We start from the raw sequence: 21,366 nt of genomic DNA, 5'->3' as shown, positions 1-21,366 counted from the left end.
ACTCGATTACAGTCGCGCCATGTCTCATTACTAGCAAAATCACTGGCGATCACTATGAAACATGAACTGTATTGACCGTTACCTTTAGTTCTGAAATTCAGCTGCTATTTTCTCATATAAACTCTTGAGAAGTGAAACGCTGAGTTTGTGCAGCTTGTCTGGCAATTAGACACTGGATTTTATCATCACAGCAAACCACAAGTGGTGAAACTCAGCAACATGGTCTGGCGTTCCTCAGGGTTACGTCTGTGGTCCAACTCTGTTCTCACTCGTCACTTCTTTACTGCAACAAACACATTACTAAATGAACGACTGATTGACAAGGCAGTCACAAACAGTTATGAAGCTGTGGCCAAAAATGATATCACAGAAGACTTCGCATTCAGAGTTAATGAGTTCACACGGCAGTCCATATGCGAAAAGATTTAATGTTTAGTGGGCTACACATTTTTCTTACCTAGCACAAAGCAGACTCTAATCCATCCAATTTCTATGCATTTATAAATCCAAGCAAATAAGTTAACTCCTCAACTTGCCCTCATGAACATAATCCAAATCGCTCAGGTCATAAACTTTTCAGTGCATTGGCTGCAGCATTGAAGTACAAAGTGCCAGTTTCACGGCACTCTCACCAACACATTAAACACCATTAATGTCTGACTAAACTTGTACTCGTTATTTGACCTCACATGCATTAAATTCATTTAATATATCATTATAGTAAATATTATTTATAGCAGGTACTGTTTAATGCTATCTGGGGTCATATGTCATCTATTAACAGATTTATTTTGTTGGACTGTACTTTCCCTGTGTTATCATTGCATTTCATAGCAAACCATAGCAGCTGGCAGAGTCAAGTTATAATTTCAATATACCTAAACTGTTTTTCTCAGATGGCACTGTTCCCTCACTTTTTAACACCTACTATACCCATATTATATGTGTATATGAGTTAAGAGGAGAAAAGGTTTAAAGCATTACAAAGTTAATTCAGGAACCTCCTGTTTACTATCTGTGAAACTGTGTTTAAATTTAGGTGTGTGTGTTTGATTAACATTTTTATGTTTAATCTAATGTTTCTCAACTTGCTGGCTTTGATTGTGCCCTTTTGCACCTTACCCCGAGTGCTCCCCAGAGGGTTAATGCTGGGAGGTTACAAGTTCCCTCCTCTTTTCTCTTTCTCTCCCTCCCTCCCTCCCTCTCAGACTCTCACTCCGCTCTATAGCTCCTCTCAAGTAACCCAAAGACAGACTCTTACAAGCACCACACAGGTTTATCATCACCAGAGAGAGCACAGAATCAACAAGGAACGGACTTTCAAGCACCATCAAGAAAGGAGATCTTGCAAACTCATTCAATAAGTTCTACCATGAATGGAAAACTTCACGTTCGAAGATGAAACTTGGATTAAGTGGATTAAATTGATCTGCATAACTGGTAATCTCTTATTTGACAAGCTCTCATTGACGTGAACATCCAGGAGAGGAGCACTTCCAAAGCTTTTTCTTTTTAAGCTTACATTCATTGTAAAGTGATTGGGAGACTGTAAGCACCATGGCTGAAGAGAGACTTATTCACCTGTTGAATAAAACTTGGATGGTTTTTCTCATGCAAGGTTAGTTAACCTGTTGTCTTTTATACTCTTTCTCACTGTCATTCTAAACTAAGCATTTCAAGAAATTATTTAAAATACTAATAATTATTTTAATAAAAAAAATAATGAAAGCAATCATCAGAATCGTTATTTTATATTGTGACGCCACAAAAAAGATGATTTTGGACTCATGCAATGTGCTTTGTATCCTCTAAAAGAAACTGGTGTTTTAAAGCAGTGGTTCTTAATCCTGGTCTGCCTTATCTGACACACCCAATTCAGAGCCCCTACTAATAAGCTCAGGATATAAATCGGGGGAGTTAAATAAGCTAAATATCCAAAATGTGCAGCTCTTCAGAACCAGGACTGGGAACTACTGTTGTGAAGAAACCAAATATGCTTAACAACCAACAATGCAATTGCATTAACTTCATCACCATATAGCGATTTAAAAAAAGTATACAGTCAAAAATGTAAGAAGAGTTCTTTGCTGAACCCGAAGAACCTTTATTTTTTATCATAATTGATGAGCATTTCTCACAGATCCAAGCAGGCAAAACACTCATTAGAAACATAATTATGATTAAGCTTTCTGGCACACTGAATGAATGCATTTTTTATGTCTTATAGTAAATGCAAATAATCACAAATATGAATTATAAGGCTCTTAAGTATTAGCTTTCTTAAAAGAATGGCTTATTGTTAATGTGTAAAAGAATGAGGGCTGCCAAGCAAAACACCTTCATTATCAAGACCAACATGTCTGAGCATTTTCTATTGTATCAAAGTTTTACTTGCATTTTTTTGGAGTAATTAACATCTAAAGGATGACAAACAGCTCTCGGGGAAAGGTTCAGTTAAGGTTTTAGAGGTAATTCCAGCTTTAATTAACCTTAATAAAATCTATGACAAAACTAAACTTGTCCTTAAACTGTTAAAAAAAACACATGCAACTCACATTTACAGGCTTTCTGAATGCTGATGGGACGTTTGTGCATGTGCAAAACATACAGTGGGGTACAAAAGTAAAAAAATGCTTTAATTTGCATGCAAATTCTGTAATAAAAATATAACTTGAAATTGAAAATTCATATTTTTGAAGGCCACATTCTTTAAAAAAAAAAAAGTTTTTGCAGCACCTTCTTATGAACTACTGTATACCCAGTTCTTCTGACATTAAAAAAGTTCTTGATGTTATATTTATAGGTTCTTCAGATCGGCATGTTAGTTTCTGGCTTCTTTAAAGCACCACACAGATGGTTTTCTAAAGAAATAAAGAATAAATGTCAGTTCAGGAACTTTAAAAGCGTCTCCGATAGCGCAAGGTTATAACTTTTCACATTTAAGAGCGCACAAGTAACAGAAATTTGGCTTGTTCTCCAGGAAAACCACTGTAAGTTAGTCAGGTAAAGTTGAAAAGAGCTTTAAATATAAATAGTAAAGAGCTCGGCTCGACACTGTGATCTTACTCTCACCTTTCTCCATGCACCGCTCTTTTCACCTGTCAGTCTCCTCCGTGGGCCCCAGACCCCCGTTTTTGTTCCAGGCTCTTTTAAAGTTAGCAGGGGTGTAGAGGAGGCCATTGTTTCCTGTGAAAGCAGATCACAGCCGTGGAACTAATGCCACCATTAAAATAATGATTAGAGTAACAGGCCAGCGCCATTAACGACCCCTTCTGTTCGTATGCCATTTAGTGGCTGTTTTTCTTCTATGCTCTCGTTCCTTTCAGTCAGGGATGGTTAGGGTGATGAAGAAAGCAATAGGCTTCTGTTCTCACTATCAGGCCGCCTACGGAACCAGAGAGAGAGAAAGACTGGCGCAATTACACCCGCCCCCCCATGACTCATGGCAGTTACCCATGACCTCAGAGGTCAGCATGCGTGCATTTATATGCCTGTACTTTCTCTTTTCTTACAAAAAAACGGGCTTCTTTCATCAAACAGCGGAAATAAATCTGTGAAAATGATTAATATCATGTCCACGCGCTTGAGTAATCTGCCAAAACAGATGCTAAATGCAACACTGTATTGTAGTTGGCTGCTACACTTTGTCTACTTTGATTTAAAGTGGAAAATTATTTAACACAAGGAGATTTTACAAGACGTTACACCTCGACGTGAAGGCTTTCCAGTATTATAAGGAATCACCACCATAATTTTCCCAGCTGTTTGGCATTGTCTGTTTCTCTCATTCCACCGTTTAAAAAAAATATGTCTGCTTTGAGACGCATGAGTAATATTCATAAGACGACATGAGAGAAAGGCTGTCAGCCATTGATAGATAAAAGGAGGCCCGGTGCTTGTCAGAGAGACTTTTACTGATGCACAACATTTCAAAATCATCAGTCATCTGAGAGCATAAGAGCAAAGTTACGGTCTCGTTAACAGATTTGGTATGTGGATAGCAACAGGTTAGATTACTGAATATGGCTGACTAATGAAAAAAAGAGAAACTTTTCTACATTTTGACATATCCCATACACAGTATATGTATTTAAAAGTTTGATGTAAGATTTAAAAGGCATTTATAAAGACATTTATATATCAGGGATGCTTTCAATTTATCAAAAGTAACAGTAAAATATGTATAATGTTACAAATGATTTCTAATAAAAAAAGACTTTTTATAAAAAAAAAAATTATAGTTTTCCAGCACAACACAACTGAGAGATATAAGGATAATTAAAATAAATACAAATTCATCAAATAGGCGTATTAGAATGCTTTCTAAAAGATCCTGCAACACTGAAGACAAGAGAAATAGCGCTGAACATTCAGCTTTGCATTACAGGAGTAAATTACATTTTTAAATATATTAGAAAACAGCTTCATTTTAAATTGTAATATTTTATAATAATCACCATTTTGCTGTATTTTTGGATCAATTAGTTGAAGCCTTTGCAAGCATAAGAGACGTTAAAAAATTATTATTATTTTTTTACTTTTAAAAAATCATAACATTATACATGCCAAAATTATCTTAGGTGAAATGATTAAATATAAATAAAATATTGCAGTTTTTATTAGGATGGAATTTGGCATGCATTACATTTACTGAAGTTAAAGTTAGTGTACACACTTAATTCCACTTATTTTAAGATATGTCAAAAGTCGTGTTCAGATCAAGGTCAGAATGCATTTGTGCCATAACTTCCTCTTGTTGTACTTGTTGTTTTTGATTAGGCTAGCAAAATTAACTAGATCCAAACATCTAATAGAACTAAGAAAAATGAGGGATAAGTTACTCAGGAGTTCTGCTGGTAAGTCACTATCAGTGATGTTGAGTTAACCCTAGGGGTAACTGTTAGTTTGAGGGAGAAACTTTCTCATAATCCCTTATCTAAATGAAAACAACTGCTAGATTAAGCAGGTTTAACGTTCATGAAAAGACAACAATGCTGCAGAATTGTAAGGAAGCTGAATGATGAGAAGAATTCTGGGGGAAAAAAACACACATACACCCCATTTCTTACTTAGATGGAGATATACCTGTTTTGTGCATAAACCGTATTCACTTGCACGTATCAACAGACTGCTCTTTTCATAAACATATGCACATGAACATAACTGTTCACACACACCTTTGTTGCCCCTAGAGCTTGTTTGCATGCACACACATGCAGACTTGACTCTCTTTATGAAACTTTACCTTTCTGTAACTGTACTTCATCAGACAAAAAGATTGTGACAGAGGGAGAGGGAGAGGAAGCGAGGAATCTGAGCTCTATCCAAAGTAAATGAGGTGTAAATGGGAGTTTTTTCATCAGGGAGCAGTTATCAAAGCAGGGGCCGATGGGAGAGAGAGGCGGACGAGCTGCACAAAGGCAGTTAAACATTGAAAAGGGGCCATTTCATGCATGAGGCAATACTGTAGTACAGTGATGATAGTTTCAGATTGTGATACTATGGTGCTTTGATAAATGCAGTGGTTCTGAATCATTACCATACTCATATACCATGATATATATAGTTTGATCTAAAATGCTGAGAACACTTTAAAACACTTTAAACATGGAAAAAAAATGGCTTATTGTTAATGTGTACAAGAATGAGGGCTGCCAAGCAAAACGCCTTCATTATCAAGGTTTAGGATTTTGAAAAGTGAAAAATCAAGTTGAGATAAAATGCTTCAAAGAGTCAGTTTAATATCTAGCTTGCAGTACAAGAAATAAAATAAAAATATTAATTATAATTAGTAAATATATGCTTTCACTCAGACTATTACTCTAAAAATGTGTTCAATAAAAAAAATTAAGTTTGCCTACTAAATAAACTAAAACTGTATATAAATTAAATTAAACTTAATAAAAATGGTATAAGTTACAAAATAATTATATTAACAATATATTAAATAATTTGTTAACAACTGACAAAATAAAATAAAAACTAATATATAAGGTAAGATATCGACTAAATCTGAATTTAAAAAACATTATAATATGTTACTGACAGTAAAGTAAGACTTATTTGATGTAAATGAAAATAAGGCCATAACTGTTCAATATTTTAAGGTCCCTTTTCACATATGATATTCACAACTGGACATGTTTGTCCTCTGGAATGACACGGTTTGAATGTTTTATTAAACGAGTGATTAGAATTTAACTTGTGTCTCTCACAGTCTCATTTTCATTCATGCTATATTAATCAGGAGATGGCAAACGGAACAGTGGTGGAGAGGAAGGGCATATTTTATTTTTGGCCACTCTTCAGTAATGACGCATTAGGGGTGAGAGAGAAGCTGTCCAAATTGAAATGACAAATAAAAACAAATACGCGAAACCAACGGAGGTACTTTTGCTAGCCTCACTTCTTCTATAAATCAATGTCTCCAGTGTGTGTGTGTCTGGGGGTGTTGAATGGCTGGAATATTAGGACAGGTAGTTTACTTTGGCTCACACTAAAGGGAATCGCCTGTAAGCAAAGAGACCACACGCATTCTACCGCAGCGCCCTCTGCCGCTCAATATCACGCACTGCTGCTTCGGTGCCATTTATATGGGAGGTAGAAAGATAAGAGATAGAAAAAAAGAGACAAAGAGAAATAGTTAGGGACTCGTCGGGAAATCCTCACAAACTTTCAACCATGTCTACACTGAGAGCTAGTCATATAACACAACACAGCGTTCCTATTAGCCAATTAAAGGGGCGTTTCTTTCTCTCTCTCTCTCTCTCTCTCTCTCTCTCTCTCTCTCTCACACACACACACACACACACACAGTGGCTCACTCACCATGAAAAGTGATCCAAAGGCAGTCGTTTTCACGAATTTCTGTTTTTTTTTTTCGACATTAGCGACAGCGGCCGTTAGCATAACAACAACGTTCCGCTACGCAAATTAGCAAAATCCCAATACAACAAAATACTAACGAACAATACAATAGCTTCCGGCGATTATAGGCGTTTAAAACGTGTAAATGTCATTTTTAGAAACACGTTGGGCACTTTTAATTATAATAAAAAGAGCAGCTTTCAATCCAGGTTTATGAAGCGCCGCTGCGGAGGTTTTGCATCAGGCAACCAATCATAAACTGAAGAGTGCCTGCCTCATTAAATATTCATGAGCTTTGATTGAACTGGTCAAACTGTGGTAAATGCTAATTATATTTTAGGAACTTACAATGTAATTTTAAATCTGACTAAAATTTAAAATATGGAAAAAAAACAGGCTGAAATATACCCTGGTTTACAATTTCAAGTGCAAAGTAGCACTACTTTATATGCAGAAATTAACATAAAACAGGCCTACATTGGATAAAAAAAAAACATACAAGAAAACCTCAGCTTGATTAGAGGCTGCTGAACCATAGAAACAACCGTAAACAGACGACTAAAAGGCACATGCTAACTCTAACTATCATTATCGCTTTAGCGTGATCACGAGAAACAAGTCTGTTTTCACATGGGCTGACACTGGGGATGAAAAACTTTAAAAAGCAGAGCCTGGATCCCTCCCAAACAACATGAGGAAACAATTCCCTTCTTTAGGGCAAACAACTAGACCCAGCCTGACATGCTCAATAAATGCTCTATAATTATGCAATCAGAGAAATTTTAGGGCTACAGTTAACAAATGGGAATAAAAGCTTTTCTGTTTAGTGCGTCTCTGAGAAAAGTTTATCTGATTGTAAGTTCCACAAAACTGATTTTAAAAACTACAAACTAATGCATGATGGTGTATTCATGTTTGATGCTGATTTTATATTTTACCTCAAATCAAAAGAACAGAGAGAAAAGAAATACGCATAACCCTACATAACACTATACCATTCAAGTGTGGGTCAGTAAGTTTTTTATTAGTTTTTATTATTCAGCAAGGATACATCACATTTCTTAAAAGTTACTGTAAAAGCATTTTGACTTATTCATTAAAGAAATCTTAAAAAACATATTCCTGCAAAAAATGTGGTGAGAGACTTTCAAAAACATATACCCAAGCTTCTGAATGGTAGTGTATATTAAAATAATTTTTTATTGCTTTAAGTATTTACTTTTAAATGAAATTAAAACCTCACACCTCTAATTTATCATTAAAGTATTTCCAGAGTTTTGCAAGGAAATTTGCTTAATTGTTAGGAAAACGAACACACAACGCAATAACAACAACAAACTTAATTGTCCTAATTTTCTTTCAATTTCAGGGTGAAATGTGATTGGACATGTTATACAACCTGTTTGTTTTTGGAAAAATTATTTGACATCTGGCACAGGAGTAAATGAAGTCCCCAGAAAGGTTTTCTCTCCTTCCCACCCTTCTCTTTGGAGCAAGTTTAATAGAGGAGCTGGTGTTCTGTGTCCATGTATAGTGAAGCACTTCTCAGCATGCAACTTCCTAAAGTTCTCCCTCTAATAATGAGGTTTACTACACCATATATCTATAATGTTCTTACTCAGAGACAGCTGGTGAGGCCAAAGGCAAGGAGATTTCCCGATTAAACAAAGATGCCCAGTGCCATGTTGACAAATCTCACTCCTCATGAGCTGGAACCGTGTTTGCTTTTCAGTCTGTTTAAAAAAATTGTCAAAAATTGTTGTTTTCGTTGGCCAGTGCCACATATCCCTTCCCATTCCCTTGAAGATGGTGTCTGATTGAAGTGACATGCCAAACCTCTGGCCTCCCGCCCCTCGCCACAAATCATGGTCAAAGCGGGATTGGGATCTATATATGGCTCTAATAGACCTCATCACGTTTCATTACACGGAAAATTACAGAAATGCAAAATCCTTCAACCACTTCCAGTTCAGCAAAATCCTGTTTATGGACCGTAAAAGACCATCAAGCGAAAATGCTCCTCTTGGATTTTTTTTTTTATTGCTGGAGGTACCAAAGCTTTTTGAAGTGTCTGAGGGTTTTAAAGGTTTAATTTATTTGGAAATGTGGTGACAGAGTCATGAAAAGAGATCAGCATATTATTGCAAAATTAGATCTTTTGGAACGATTTCAATGAAGCCCTTTGGATTTAATATACTGGCAACACTTACAAGCAACAACGATCCACATAAAGTGTTAATTGGGACTAGCTTAAACTTTATGACCTGCAACAATGCAACTAAACATTTTTATTAAAAACATTAACATATAGAAACCTTTTAGGATTTAAAATATCTCCTTTTTTACATTACTCTTTTCTTTTCAATTACAACTTTAATAATGAAAACAAACAAGCCTAAAGATGTTGTCTACTTAAAAATAAACATTTGCTGAAATTATAGTCTCCCTCGGGTCATCCAATATGTTGGATATTTGGAGAAATTTAGCATTGTATCACTTGTTCACAAATGGATCTCGTGTATGGGTGCTGTCAGAATGAGAGTCTAAATGTTACCCACGAAATGATAACATTAAGTTGGAACTTGGTTTTGATTTTATTCCACTAGTGCAGAACTCACACTGTACACATTCTTTTGCGATTGTTGTTTTTTAGTATTGTCATATGCATACATGCACACGTCGCGGTATCGTGCGGTCAAACTGTAAACACAAAAAACACATTTATACTTAGTAATATAATCACATAAACAGCATACGTTTACACAAAGGAAAAATAAACATAATATATTAACATTTACGCACTATGGCGGCAATCGCTATAATCGCCAAAAATAGCGATCTACGTAACATTATATTAAACATCGTATTTCTTAACAACGAAAACATTCTCACCACGCTGGGAATAAGTAGGTTAAGTAGGTAATCAAACACTTGTAAATCGTCAAAAGTCCAACACGCTAGAACCAAACAACATGGTCTTTTTCTTTTTTTTTTTTTTTTCTTTCCCCTCCTCACAACGTTCCCCTGAGTCCACTGAAACGACGTTCTTAAGGGGCAGCAGCCTACATCCGGCCCCAATGACCCAAAAAGGGTCATTCAAAGAAAGGAAGGGTGATGCTTCAATAAGTTAACTCAACTAATTAAACTGGCTTCCAGGAGGCATATTTTATCCGCTGGACGGCTGTAGACTCCTGTCTGTGTTTTCACTTCCACAGAACGCACAAGTCCATCTGCACCTGGATAAACCTGAGTAATCAGACCTAGTGGCCAGTGATTGCGTGGTGTATTTTCATGCAGAATTAGCACAAGATCTCCTACTTGAAGATTCCGCTTTGGTTGTAGCCATTTCTGGCGCTGCTGCAGTGCAGGCAAGTATTCTTTAAGCCATCTTGACCAGAAGATATCTGCCAAATACTGGACCTGGCGCCATCGGCGTCGGTAAACATCTTGTTTTACGAAGGCTCCTGGGGGTAGAGTCGGACCAGAACGAAGTAACAACAGATGATTTGGAGTGAGTGGTAGAGGATCTGACAGGTCGTCAGAGAGTTTAGTAATTGGTCTACCGTTGACAATAGACTCTACGCAACAAAACAGCGTCGTCAATCCCTCATCATCTGGTGTCTGCTGTGAAAGAACAGTATTTAGAATGGAGCAGATGGTGCGAATTTGTCGCTCCCATACACCACCCATATGTGAGGCGGCAGGTGGATCCATTTTACATTGTCCTGCAGCAGATAATCAGAAATCTTTTGTTGATTCCATTCATTAATGGCCTTTCGCAACTCTCTTAACCCACCCACAAAATTAGTCCCATTATCTGATCGTATCTCAGAAGGTGGGCCTCTCCTGGAGATGAATCGCTGTAAAGCGTTGATAAAAGAATCCGTGTCAAGGGTGTGTGTGACCTCGAGATGAATAGCTCTTGTAGTGAGACATGTAAACACACATCCGTACCTCTTTTGATCACTGCGTGCCCTTTTAACCAAGAATGGTCGAAATAGTCTATGCCCACTCGAGTAAATGGAGGCTCACACGGTGTCACTCTAGAGTCAGGTAAGTCAGCCATTTGCTGAGCTTGTGGCTTAGCTCTTAATTTGCGACACTGTAGACATGACTTGAGAGTCTTGTTAATGACAGCACGTCCCTTTAGAACCCAGAAAGCGCTGGCGAATTTCTGTAAGAACTCGTTCTGGACCTGCATGACCCAAGCGAAGATGGTAGTGACGAATAATCAGCTGGGTGACATGATGATTATTAGGTAGGATCACGGGTGTTTAGCCTCGTAGGGAATTGGGGCATTTGTTAGTCTACCTCCGACACGAAGAAGATGGTTATTCTCATCCTCGAAAGGTTTGAGCTTGAGAAGAGAACTGGTTTTGCTTGAGCAGATCCGAAAGTTGCGGCTTGTACGTATTTGAGAATGGCTAGCTCTGCTTGCTGGAGCTCACCAACAGTGATGGGGTCAGAAAGATGCACACTTGCTTTCTTGCGCAACAAAGCCTTTAGACGCAACAAGATAGCAGTAGCTCTTTTCAAACGATGCCAACTGGAGTATCGTTCCAGTAATCTATCCACTGCATTTTTCGTCAAGTGGTTTTGTTTTATGCTAGCTGCATAAATTTCTTTGCCTTGTTTGATCTCTGCTCCGTCTGGCAAGTCATTTATAATAGGCTGAGCAGGCCATTGTTCCTCCTCAAGTCTAAGAAAGTGTGGACCAGTTACCCATCGTTCACTTTCTAGAATCTCCCTCATAGTCATCCTCGAGAGGCGTCATCCGCAGGGTTAGATGCAGAATCAATGTGTCTCCACTGGCATGAATCTGATCGTTCATGTATTTTGATACACGGTTGGCGACAAATGTCTGAAAACGACAATGCTTGTTGTTAATGTACTGGAGTGCGATAGTACTGTCTGTCAAAAGAAAGTCCTTTCAATTGGAATCTCTAAGTGTCGCTTGATATGCTGATCCAGCTCTGTAGCAACAACAGCTGCTAGCAGTTCCAGTCGTGGTATGCTAACTGGCTTGATCGAGCAAGTCTGGCCTTTGACATTACCAGCCTGCAGGTGTCACCAATCTTGATGTATGAAACAGCACCGTAAGCCAGTTCTGAAGCATCGGAAAAGTGATGGAGCTGAGTCGGTAACAAACAACTAATAGATGTTGGTTTAAGACATCTTGGAATTGTCAGTCCTGCCAACAGAGGCAAGTCATTCAACCATCGGGCGCCATTGTGCTGCTATGTCCACTGGTAACTCTTCGTCCCAGTCGACTTTCATACGGCACAATTCTTGAAAGATTGCTTTAGCTTTGAGCACGAAAGGGCTTGCAAATCCTAAAGGATCATAAATGGAACTGGTAGTGCTCAATACTCCCCTCTTTGTTACTGGCTTGTCTACTGTCTTGACATCGAATGTGAAACAATCTCTTTCTACATCCCAAAGGGCGCCCAGTGTTCGTTCGGAGTGGCAAATCCTCTTGGTCAAGGTTAACCTCATGTAACGATTTTGCCCAGTCATCAGTTGGTATTGATTTCATCACTTCCTTAGAATTGCTTAACCACTTGGTTAATCTAAACCCTCCACAGGTGAGCAGTTCCCTGAGTTCAGAAGCGAGTTTAATGGCAGCCTCCTCTGTTGGTACTGACTTAAGACAATCGTCAACGTAGAAATTTCGCTTCACTGTTTCCACTGCGTCATCAGAGAAGTTTCCGCGATTGTCTTCAGCCACTCGTTGTAAGGCAAAATTGGCAGCACTAGGACTCAGACACCTCCAAACAGGTGAGCCTTCATACGATAATGCTTAGGTGGTTTGTTCGGTCGTTATCATCCCACCATAGGAAGCGAAGAACATCCCTTTCATCAGGCGGCACCGGACTTGATAGAACATGCTCTCGATATCTGCATTTAAAGCAATGGGTTCCTGTCTAAACTTGAGAAGGACTCCTAGCAGCTTATTGGCAAGGTCTGGGCCTTGATGGATGTGGTCATTTAATGAAGTACCTTGGTACCGTGCTGCACAATCAAAGACAATACAGAACCTTCTCTGGCTTGCGTGGATGCAGAACTGGATGATGCGGCAGGTACCACACGCAGCCATCTTCTCTTATAATGTCTACGACTTCTTCTGCGTATTCTTTCTGCAAAGAGTCTCTAATACCCTCTGTATACATGTGAAGCAAAGTTGGGTCCTTCTTTAGCCTCTTTCCTAGAAGATCTAATCGATGCTTGGCCATTGTGTAGTTATTGGGTAGTTGTGGTGGACGTTCTTTGAATGGGATTGGAAGTGTGTAATGACCTTCCTCTTTGACTGCTTGTTTGTTCCATAGGGCCACAACTTGTTCGTCAACTACTGACAGCGAGTCATTGTTCACATGCACTGGGTCATCCAACTTCCAAAATCTTTCAACAGCTTGTTGTAGAGAATGGTCAGCTCGAATGAAGTTGGCAGAAACAGACGTGAGAGCCATCTGCTACTGGTCCATGGAGTGTCCATCCCAGGCCAGTCAGAATTGCGTATGGTTCGCCAGACTCACCACAGCATGTGTCACGGGGTTTAAGTATGTCTGGTTGGTCTAGACCTATTAGCAAGTGAACCTCATTAGCTAGATCAGCATCGGGTAAACTGATTTCATCCGCAATTTCCCGCAGATGTGACCACTGAAACACTTCCTGCTGTGTGACTAGGCTGTCCAGACTTATGTTCAGGTTGTCCCGACAGAGCACTCCTTTCATTAGGAAAGAGTTTCTTTGTTGAGCATCTTCAACTTGTAGATCAACTGCTAAGGTAACTACGTTGAGGTTTTGGTCTCCATAGTGTTCAGTTTAACGTTCATTTTGCGTGATTCCAATTTAAGAGCATGAACAAGCTTCTTAGATGCAAAGGTCCCATTGGAGCCACTATCAAGCAAAGCAAAGACATTCATAGAGAATTGCTTGTGTCTGTCTGAAACCACAACAGGCAGGATAGGAAGTGCAATCTTCTTTTGACTGACGTCAATGCATTTTCTGGTGGCATGCGTTTGAATGGCTTGTGGCGGGTCAACAACTGGCTCATCTTCGGTGGCTTGGTTAGTAGATTGGTCTTTGTCATTGTTAGAAGCTACAATGGCAGAATGTAGCCAGCTGTTGTGCCTTTTCCACATCCAGGCACCTTGCATACCCAGCTGCGAGAACAGACTGCAGCGCGGTGACCCTTCATAAAGCAGTTTTGGCAAAGTTGCTTTCGTTGAACAAAGGCCAAACGCTCTTTAACAGATAAAGCTCTAAAGGCTTGACACTGATTCAGAAAGTGTACTTCAGTACACTTTGGACATTTAAATCGTGAAATAGTCTTTGTTGTGGGCGATGTGATGAATTCATCCGTCGTAACTGACATTGTTGCGAATGTTTGTCTTTTCTTATTGAAGCTTGACTTGATATTTGATTTGAAACTCACGGAGAATTTTGAATTGCAGGCATAAGGAGATTCCCAAAGATAGGATCAGCTCTCTTAGCAGCTTCTGATTCAACAAGACAGACTATATCGTTTAACTTTGGTAAACGTCCCGATTTGATAATCTCATAATTTATTGTGAGCCATCTTTTCTTTATGTCTTCAGGCAGCTTTTCCACAATTTGTAGCAGAGTGCGTCCACCATTTAGCTCATCCTCACAATTCATTGCTTTAAGAGTGTCACGACAGCTACACAGAATGTCCATAAAGCTTTGCAACTGCTTATTGTTTTTAATGTCTTTGTGATTGAGCACCTTGTCGACCCATGCTTGCGATATTGCGTATGGATGGCCAAAACGCCTTTTCAGAATAGTCATGGCTTCTGCATAGCCCAGGCTAGAGTCAGGGTTGTACAAGCAATGTGAGATAGCTTCTCTAGCTTGGCCGACAGTGTACTGATGCAGACGAGTGAGCTTTTCTTGATCTGGCACGGTCTCTTTCTCAATCACTGAGGAGAATAATCTGATGAACTGCCAGTACTTTAAGGGTTCTCCATCAAACTTGATGATGTCAACAGGTGGCAGATGCATGGAATCAATGTGTGACTGATATTGTTGCCTTGTCAGTTCTAGTAGTTGACATAAAGAATTGTCGTTTCCTGCTGAGAGTGATGAACGAAAATTTAAGGATGGATTACCTGAGACAGGAGTTGAAAAGCCTCTATTTATTGTCGTTAACTCAGCCTTTCGTCGATTTTCCTCCATCTCAGTGTCTTTGAGCTTCAGTAAGCCTTTTAGTCCATCCATTTCAAATTCCGCTTGCTGAAGTTGTAGTTTAAACTCTGTCACGCAGACGTTCTTCCTGTTGAGCTAGAAGCACAGAAAACTCTTTATTCTCTTTCTGTCTTAGATTCTGTAGCTCTTGAAACTGGGTAGATACTTGTTCTATAGTAGGCATTTGCAATTTAGCAGCTTCCTCAAGCATTGGATGTCCTCTTGGAAGTTTGGTGCATCAGAAGATTCCATTGATGACTTAAAATCTTCAAGCCAGCTTAAGACTGTGTGCTGTAAATCTTGCACTTCACGCAGAACTGATGTTAAATAGCCCTTAGAAGCATCAAGGTCATCCTCATCTTCTAACGTTTTGTGGTACATGTCATGGACCTCGTGAAATCGCATAACAACCTCATCCAAGGCAGCAAGCTTCATTTCTACATCTTTTGGCTGATTACAGCTCATAGCGGTAGTAATCTGTGTCATTAAGCGTGTCACAGCAGCCTTTGCACCACCACGTTGGCGTTTGAGACCCCTTTGTTGTTGATCTGGGATAGAACTTTCTTCTGTCTCTTGATCCATGTTGTTATTACTTTTATTTCTTCCTTCGTGTTTGACTTTAATGTTACCCACGAAATGATAACATTAAGTTGGAACTTGGTTTTGATTTTATTCCACTAGTGCAGAACTCACACTGTACACATTCTTTTTGCGATTGTTGTTTTTAGTATTGTCATATGCATACATGCACACGCGTGCGGTATATCGTGCGGTCAAACTGTAAACACAAAAAACACATTTATACTTAGTAATATAATCACATAAACAGCATACGTTTACACAAAGGAAAAATAAACATAATATATTAACATTTACGCACTATGGCGGCAATCGCTATAATCGCCAAAAATAGCGATCTACGTAACATTATATTAAACATCGTATTTCTTAACAACGAAAACATTCTCACCACGCTGGGAATAAGTAGGTTAAGTAGGTAATCAAACACTTGTAAATCGTCAAAAGTCCAACACGCTAGAACCAAACAACATGGTCTTTTTCTTTCCTTTTTTTTTTTTCTTTCCCCTCCCTCACAACGTTCCCCTGAGTCCACTGAAACGACGTTCTTAAAGGGGCAGCAGCCTACACTAAACATCTGATAAAATAATCCACACAGTACAATAATCCACATGATTCTAGTCCATGAATTAATGCAAAACATTTTTTCTAGCATAATATTGCATTTTTCAGTAAAAAAAACTCATCACTGGAATCAGTGGCAGTTAGAAGTGCCTTAATGATGGATTTGTTTCAGAAACAGCTTAGGTAACCTGATGGAGTCCATTATTATGGATTATTGTGATGTTATCAACCGTTTGAACTCTCATTTTGACGGCACCCATTCACTGCAGAGGATGCATTGGTAAGGCAAGTGATTTAATGCTACATTTCTGTTCAGATGAAGAAACACATCTACATCTAAGGATGATCTGAGGGGGATTTTTGGGTTAATTATTTAATTAAACAAGATTAGGTCAAAACCTAAATTACGTTTTCATAAGCTAACATGAAGACAGGTGTAATAATGCAATGTGTGCATTGACATACATACAGACTGATCGTTTCCCTGTCCCTCCTCAGTTTTGTGTGTGAGGGGCAGTAAGCTGTGGGAAGTGCCCACCGCCCCACTCGTACCTCCTGCCAACCTCAGCACGAGACTGTTTTGGGAGCCCCAGTGCCAGACTCAGCTACGCCATCTACAGAACGAAGCAAGAATCACAGCCACCATACCACCAAAACTAGACGGCCACTGGGTGTCAAGCAGGTAAGAGACACCTGATTTTACCCATTTTACAATTCAATTCAAAACAGTTTTGTTCTTATTGTGAACGATGCATATTATCAGCATTGAGGGAACTGAACGTAACTGAAGCCTGGGAAGCAACAAGCCAAGTGTCATTTAGTAAGGCATTGTCAAGTAGTTCAGGCATTTTATTTCGTGGAATATGCTTCACTGAAAGGGTTAGTTCACCCCAAAACGAAAATTCTGTCATTAATTATTCACCCTTTCATAATTATTCAGACCTTCGTTCATCTTCAGAACACAAATTGAGATATTTTTTGATGAAATCGGAGATAAAAAAATAACATAATTTACTCAACCATTCAATACATGTGCAGTTACGTCTTCCGCCATTTTGGAGATTACTTACATATTTGACATAATCAGCATTGTTTACATTTGGGTGAAAAATGTACGCATGCACTGTGATATGTCAGAAGTCGTAACTCGAGGAAAGAAGAATGGACACATGGACTGTTTTATAGATTTTTACTATATTTCTGGAGCTGGGAACACTTCCGTTGTGTCGCTGTCTATAGAGGGTCAGATAGCGCTCAGATTTCATCAAAAATAGCTTAATTTGTGTTCCAAAAATGAACAAAGATTTTATGAGTTTGGAACAGAGGGTGAGTAATTAATAACTAAGTTTTCATTTTGGGGTGAACTAATCCTTTAAAAAAAGCATCACACTATGGATTTAAAACAGTTTGCAATTGCCATATTAAATACATTTTTAACTTTAAATATAGTTTTTTTCTTTACAGATGTGAAGTGCGACCCGGCCCAGAATTCCTCACTCGATCCTACACATTTTACCAAAGCCCCACACGTCTCTTCAGGGCCCTGCAGCACTATTACTCTGACAGCGAGTGCCACATCCCAACCTACTCTCTCATAATCAGGGGGAAGCTGAGGCTACGCCAGGCCTCTTGGATCACCCGTGGAGCCACTGAAGCAGAGCACCACCTCCATAAAGTAGGAATGGTCATTCACAGCCAGAAGGCCATTCATCATCTCTCTACCCGCCTGCCCTCTTCCTGCCTGGGGCTCAAATCTGGAGGACACCTGGTGCCTCATCGCTTCTATGAACTCTTCAATGCCAAGGCAGAAAAAGACTGCCTAGGTGCTCTTGGGTTCTCCATGATGGAACTGGAGTTGCTGCGGGTTGAGATCCATCAACATCTGCACAGCAGGCCGGCTCAGGAGCTCTTTTTAGGGGATGTGCACAGCGACTGGAATGAAAGGGTGCACCACAGACCGACGGGTTACCAGGAGCCATTGCAGAATGCCATGGTGAGAATTAAAACTACTATTTTTTATTTATTTATTGCTTAAATACTGCTAAAAATCCAAGTGTTCCGTTCCAAAAAAAATTCCCAAATCCAGAAGTTCCGTTCCAACCTTGATCAAACACACCTGTCTGTAATTATTGAGTGCTGAAGATCTTAGTTGATTCAGTTGGGTTTGATCAGGGTTGGAGCTCCAATTCGTGTGAAAGTAGGGTTATGAAAGGTTCATATTTTGGTTTTGGGAGTTATTTTGGCCAAACAATAGTTTGACATACATACAAGGTCAAAAAATGCTTTCATTTTCTTATAAAGTGCATTTATTTTTACCTTATTTGTTCAACAACTCCCAAACGATTCATTCAACATTTGTTTATTTTTCCAAACTCCTCCAATGATTGGTCGATTTCATTTAAAGCAGTGTTTGTGAGCTTTTAATGCTCCAGAAGCGACACCTATTGGCAAAGAATGAATTTGCACTTACATTCAGACCAATGTTAAAAGACTATAAGAGACATTAAGTAACATAAAACAGCTTGGGACTCATTTTAAAAACGACTTGTTTCAATGATTTAGAGTAGACTCTTTCTTTTGAGAGACAATAACTTTATACACGGCACATTTTTTTTATTTACTTGGAGCTGTGTTACACTGCAGGAAAGGTAATTTTCATAATCCATAATAGGGGCACTTTAATATTTCCTTACTGAATAGTGAAACAAAGTATTAATTTCTCCTCTAAAATTAACAATATCCTTTTTTTTACCCTCAGCACCACATCCACCCATGTCCAGTGTGTGCCCTGGTATACCGAGCCTCTGAACAGCAACCACCCATCCTTCCTCCATCCCCTTCCATCCCTCTGGATCTAAATGGAAACTGGGTGAGTCAACGCTGCGAGTCCCATCCAGCCGTCCTCTTCCTCACTCGCCTTTTTGCTTTCAACGAGCAGCAGCGCACTTGGGAGGGCACCTACCAACATTACACTGACCCAATGTGCCGCCAGCCCAGCTTTACACTTTTGGCATCAGGTCATTATGCTAAAGTTGGACAGTCCGCTAAAGTACGAGGGGCCATCGAGCTCGTCTTTAAGGTGACACAAGCAAAAGTGATCGTTTTTGACCGAGCACTGCTGCGGGAATTGAATTCAACACAAAATGGAAGATGTGGGCAGCTGGGCGAGTGGGAGACGGGCGTCGAGCAAGACATAACCTGGACGAACGGATGCGACGCACTGGGGATACGACTTCCACACAAAGAGTACGAGCTGTTTAAGATGGGGGTGGATCATAAGGGGCGCCCCCTGTTGTTCAATGGGGAAAGGCCCACGGATGGATCCAGCCCGGATCGACCTGCAAAAAGACCAACGTCTTTTCAAACACCAATGGTGCAATGCAGCACAAGGGTTGGGTCGGAGCCACGCTACAGTTCCTACAGTGATCATTCGACAGGACCTAAGATAAGCTCTGCTAGTGCATTGCACTCTTCGATAATTCTGCTGTCCGTTCTAAATGCATGGTGCTGGAATATTTATCTTTTCTAAAATATGACGTGCCATTCACATTACTGATCAAATTCTGACCCACTTATTATGGGCATTGTACAATCTTATAGACTGGAAGAGGATTATTCTTTTTGGTGCTATAACAAAACGCTTGCTGCAAATGCTCTGAAACATGACATTTTTTTATCTAAGAAATTTTCATACAGCAAAATCTTCCTCCTTTTATCCTATAGTATATCAGCATTATTTTTGATGCCTGCGATTTGGAGCATTGTTTCATATGAACTCCAGAAGAATGCTACTCAAAACCGGAAGTTCTGTAGAAAGTATATTTGCCAACATTCCATCAAGACAAACAGTTATATATCAAGTACTTCAAATACTTACCAGTGTACAACCAATGGTATAAATTTGGGGTGGGACTGTTTGACTGACCAACAGGAGGCAGGAGGAAACCTGTCTGAAACAGTCATTACGTCTGCAATTGTTCAGCTTCCAAATCAGATATGGGAGATACAGATTCCCTTTTGACTGGGAATGAAGATGATTTCCAAAAAAAAAAATCAAAACAAAACAATACAAAGACACTGGAAGTCAAATGCCTTTTTATGATCTTGTATGTCCCAATTATTTGATCTGAAGTGCATATATGGACTACATTAAACATAGACTGTATTATTATAATCTTTTTAATATTAGGCTTTTGTCTTCAAGACAAGGAGACTTTGCTCATTTTTGCCATCTAATAAATTTTATGTAGCTTTAATCTTCTAATAATGGTGAGGGTGAACGTATTTATTGCTACCATTAAAGTAATTTTGATAAGAAACTGCGTGGATGCTTTCTTGCATGGATTCTCTCTTAACATATCTGCATATACAGCACTGTACAAAACGCATAGTGTGTGACTATGCAAGTTCGGTGAGCTCTTGCACAATGGTTCAATTCACATCCAATGTTGAATACATGTGCAAGACATTTGAACGGAGCTGTCATATGGCTTCCACATTATGCTCACGCTCGCCAATATCTGAAGCGTAAGTTCTCAGAACTCTGCGTACAATTCACTCCCTCTGTTTATTTGGAAGAACAGGAAGTGTTCAACTCATTCAGTCTTAGTTTAGCAGAGCGTGCTATTTTCTGTTTTTACAGAGTGGAGTGATTCCTTGTTCTGGAGGCAGGCTTTAGAAGCCAAAAAATTCCAAGATGTCCAAATGAATCTGTCAAACATAAAAATGCACAATATTGATGGCTGTAGTTGCGACAAGACCCTGTACCATAGTGGTCATAGTTTCAAAATTGCATATGAAATAAATAAATATACAATATAAAAAAAGAGAAATACCAGATTTGCTTACGTGGTTCAGAAACAATCTCTAGATGTGTTCTCTAGATGTGTTGCCATTTTAATAAGTTAATCCTTAATTAAATGCTTAAATTATGAAATAAACAGAAATGCTATGCACTCATGAAATCCAACATATGTTCATACTCATTTTCAGATTTGGCATACAGCAAAAAACCCATTGTTTTCACCATTGCGACCCTTCTATTTTTCTGTAAAAGCCACTTTATTTTTTAATTTTTAACTTACCACCAATCACACGAATCACAGAAATTACAGCAAAAGAACTCCACAACCTCCGATGAAACACCGGGAG

At 39.1% G+C, this 21,366-nt stretch overlaps 1 protein-coding gene and 1 long non-coding RNA gene across 3 annotated transcripts; one reads left to right on the top strand and one right to left on the bottom strand.

Moving 5' to 3' along the window:
- Window positions 1-1,233: 1,233 nt before the first annotated feature.
- apcdd1l (adenomatosis polyposis coli down-regulated 1-like) lies at window positions 1,234-20,908 on the top strand. Of its 2 annotated transcripts, none has more exons than XM_043242883.1 (4): window positions 1,234-1,618; window positions 16,714-16,897; window positions 17,665-18,208; window positions 18,974-20,908. In XM_043242883.1, the coding sequence occupies exons 1-4, from the start codon at window positions 1,558-1,560 to the stop codon at window positions 19,742-19,744; spliced, it is 1,560 nt and encodes a 519-aa protein (XP_043098818.1). In that variant the 5' UTR covers window positions 1,234-1,557; the 3' UTR covers window positions 19,745-20,908. The 2 variants fall into 2 exon arrangements, with proteins under 2 accessions (XP_043098818.1, XP_043098819.1); XM_043242884.1 differs by having other exon boundaries at window positions 17,680-18,208; window positions 18,974-20,903.
- Window positions 1,729-7,209, bottom strand: LOC122347524. Its single transcript, XR_006251232.1, has 3 exons — window positions 6,829-7,209; window positions 3,073-3,186; window positions 1,729-2,861 (listed from the first exon to the last, which is right to left on the bottom strand). It is a non-coding gene; the product is annotated as an uncharacterized LOC122347524 (long non-coding RNA).
- Window positions 20,909-21,366: the final 458 nt, after the last annotated feature.

This window comes from Puntigrus tetrazona, chromosome 6 (assembly GCF_018831695.1).
Source record: "Puntigrus tetrazona isolate hp1 chromosome 6, ASM1883169v1, whole genome shotgun sequence".
In the NCBI taxonomy this organism is placed as follows: Eukaryota; Metazoa; Chordata; class Actinopteri; order Cypriniformes; family Cyprinidae; genus Puntigrus; species Puntigrus tetrazona.
Note: the sequence above shows the minus strand (reverse complement) of the source record. Positions and strands in the feature narration are given on the sequence as shown.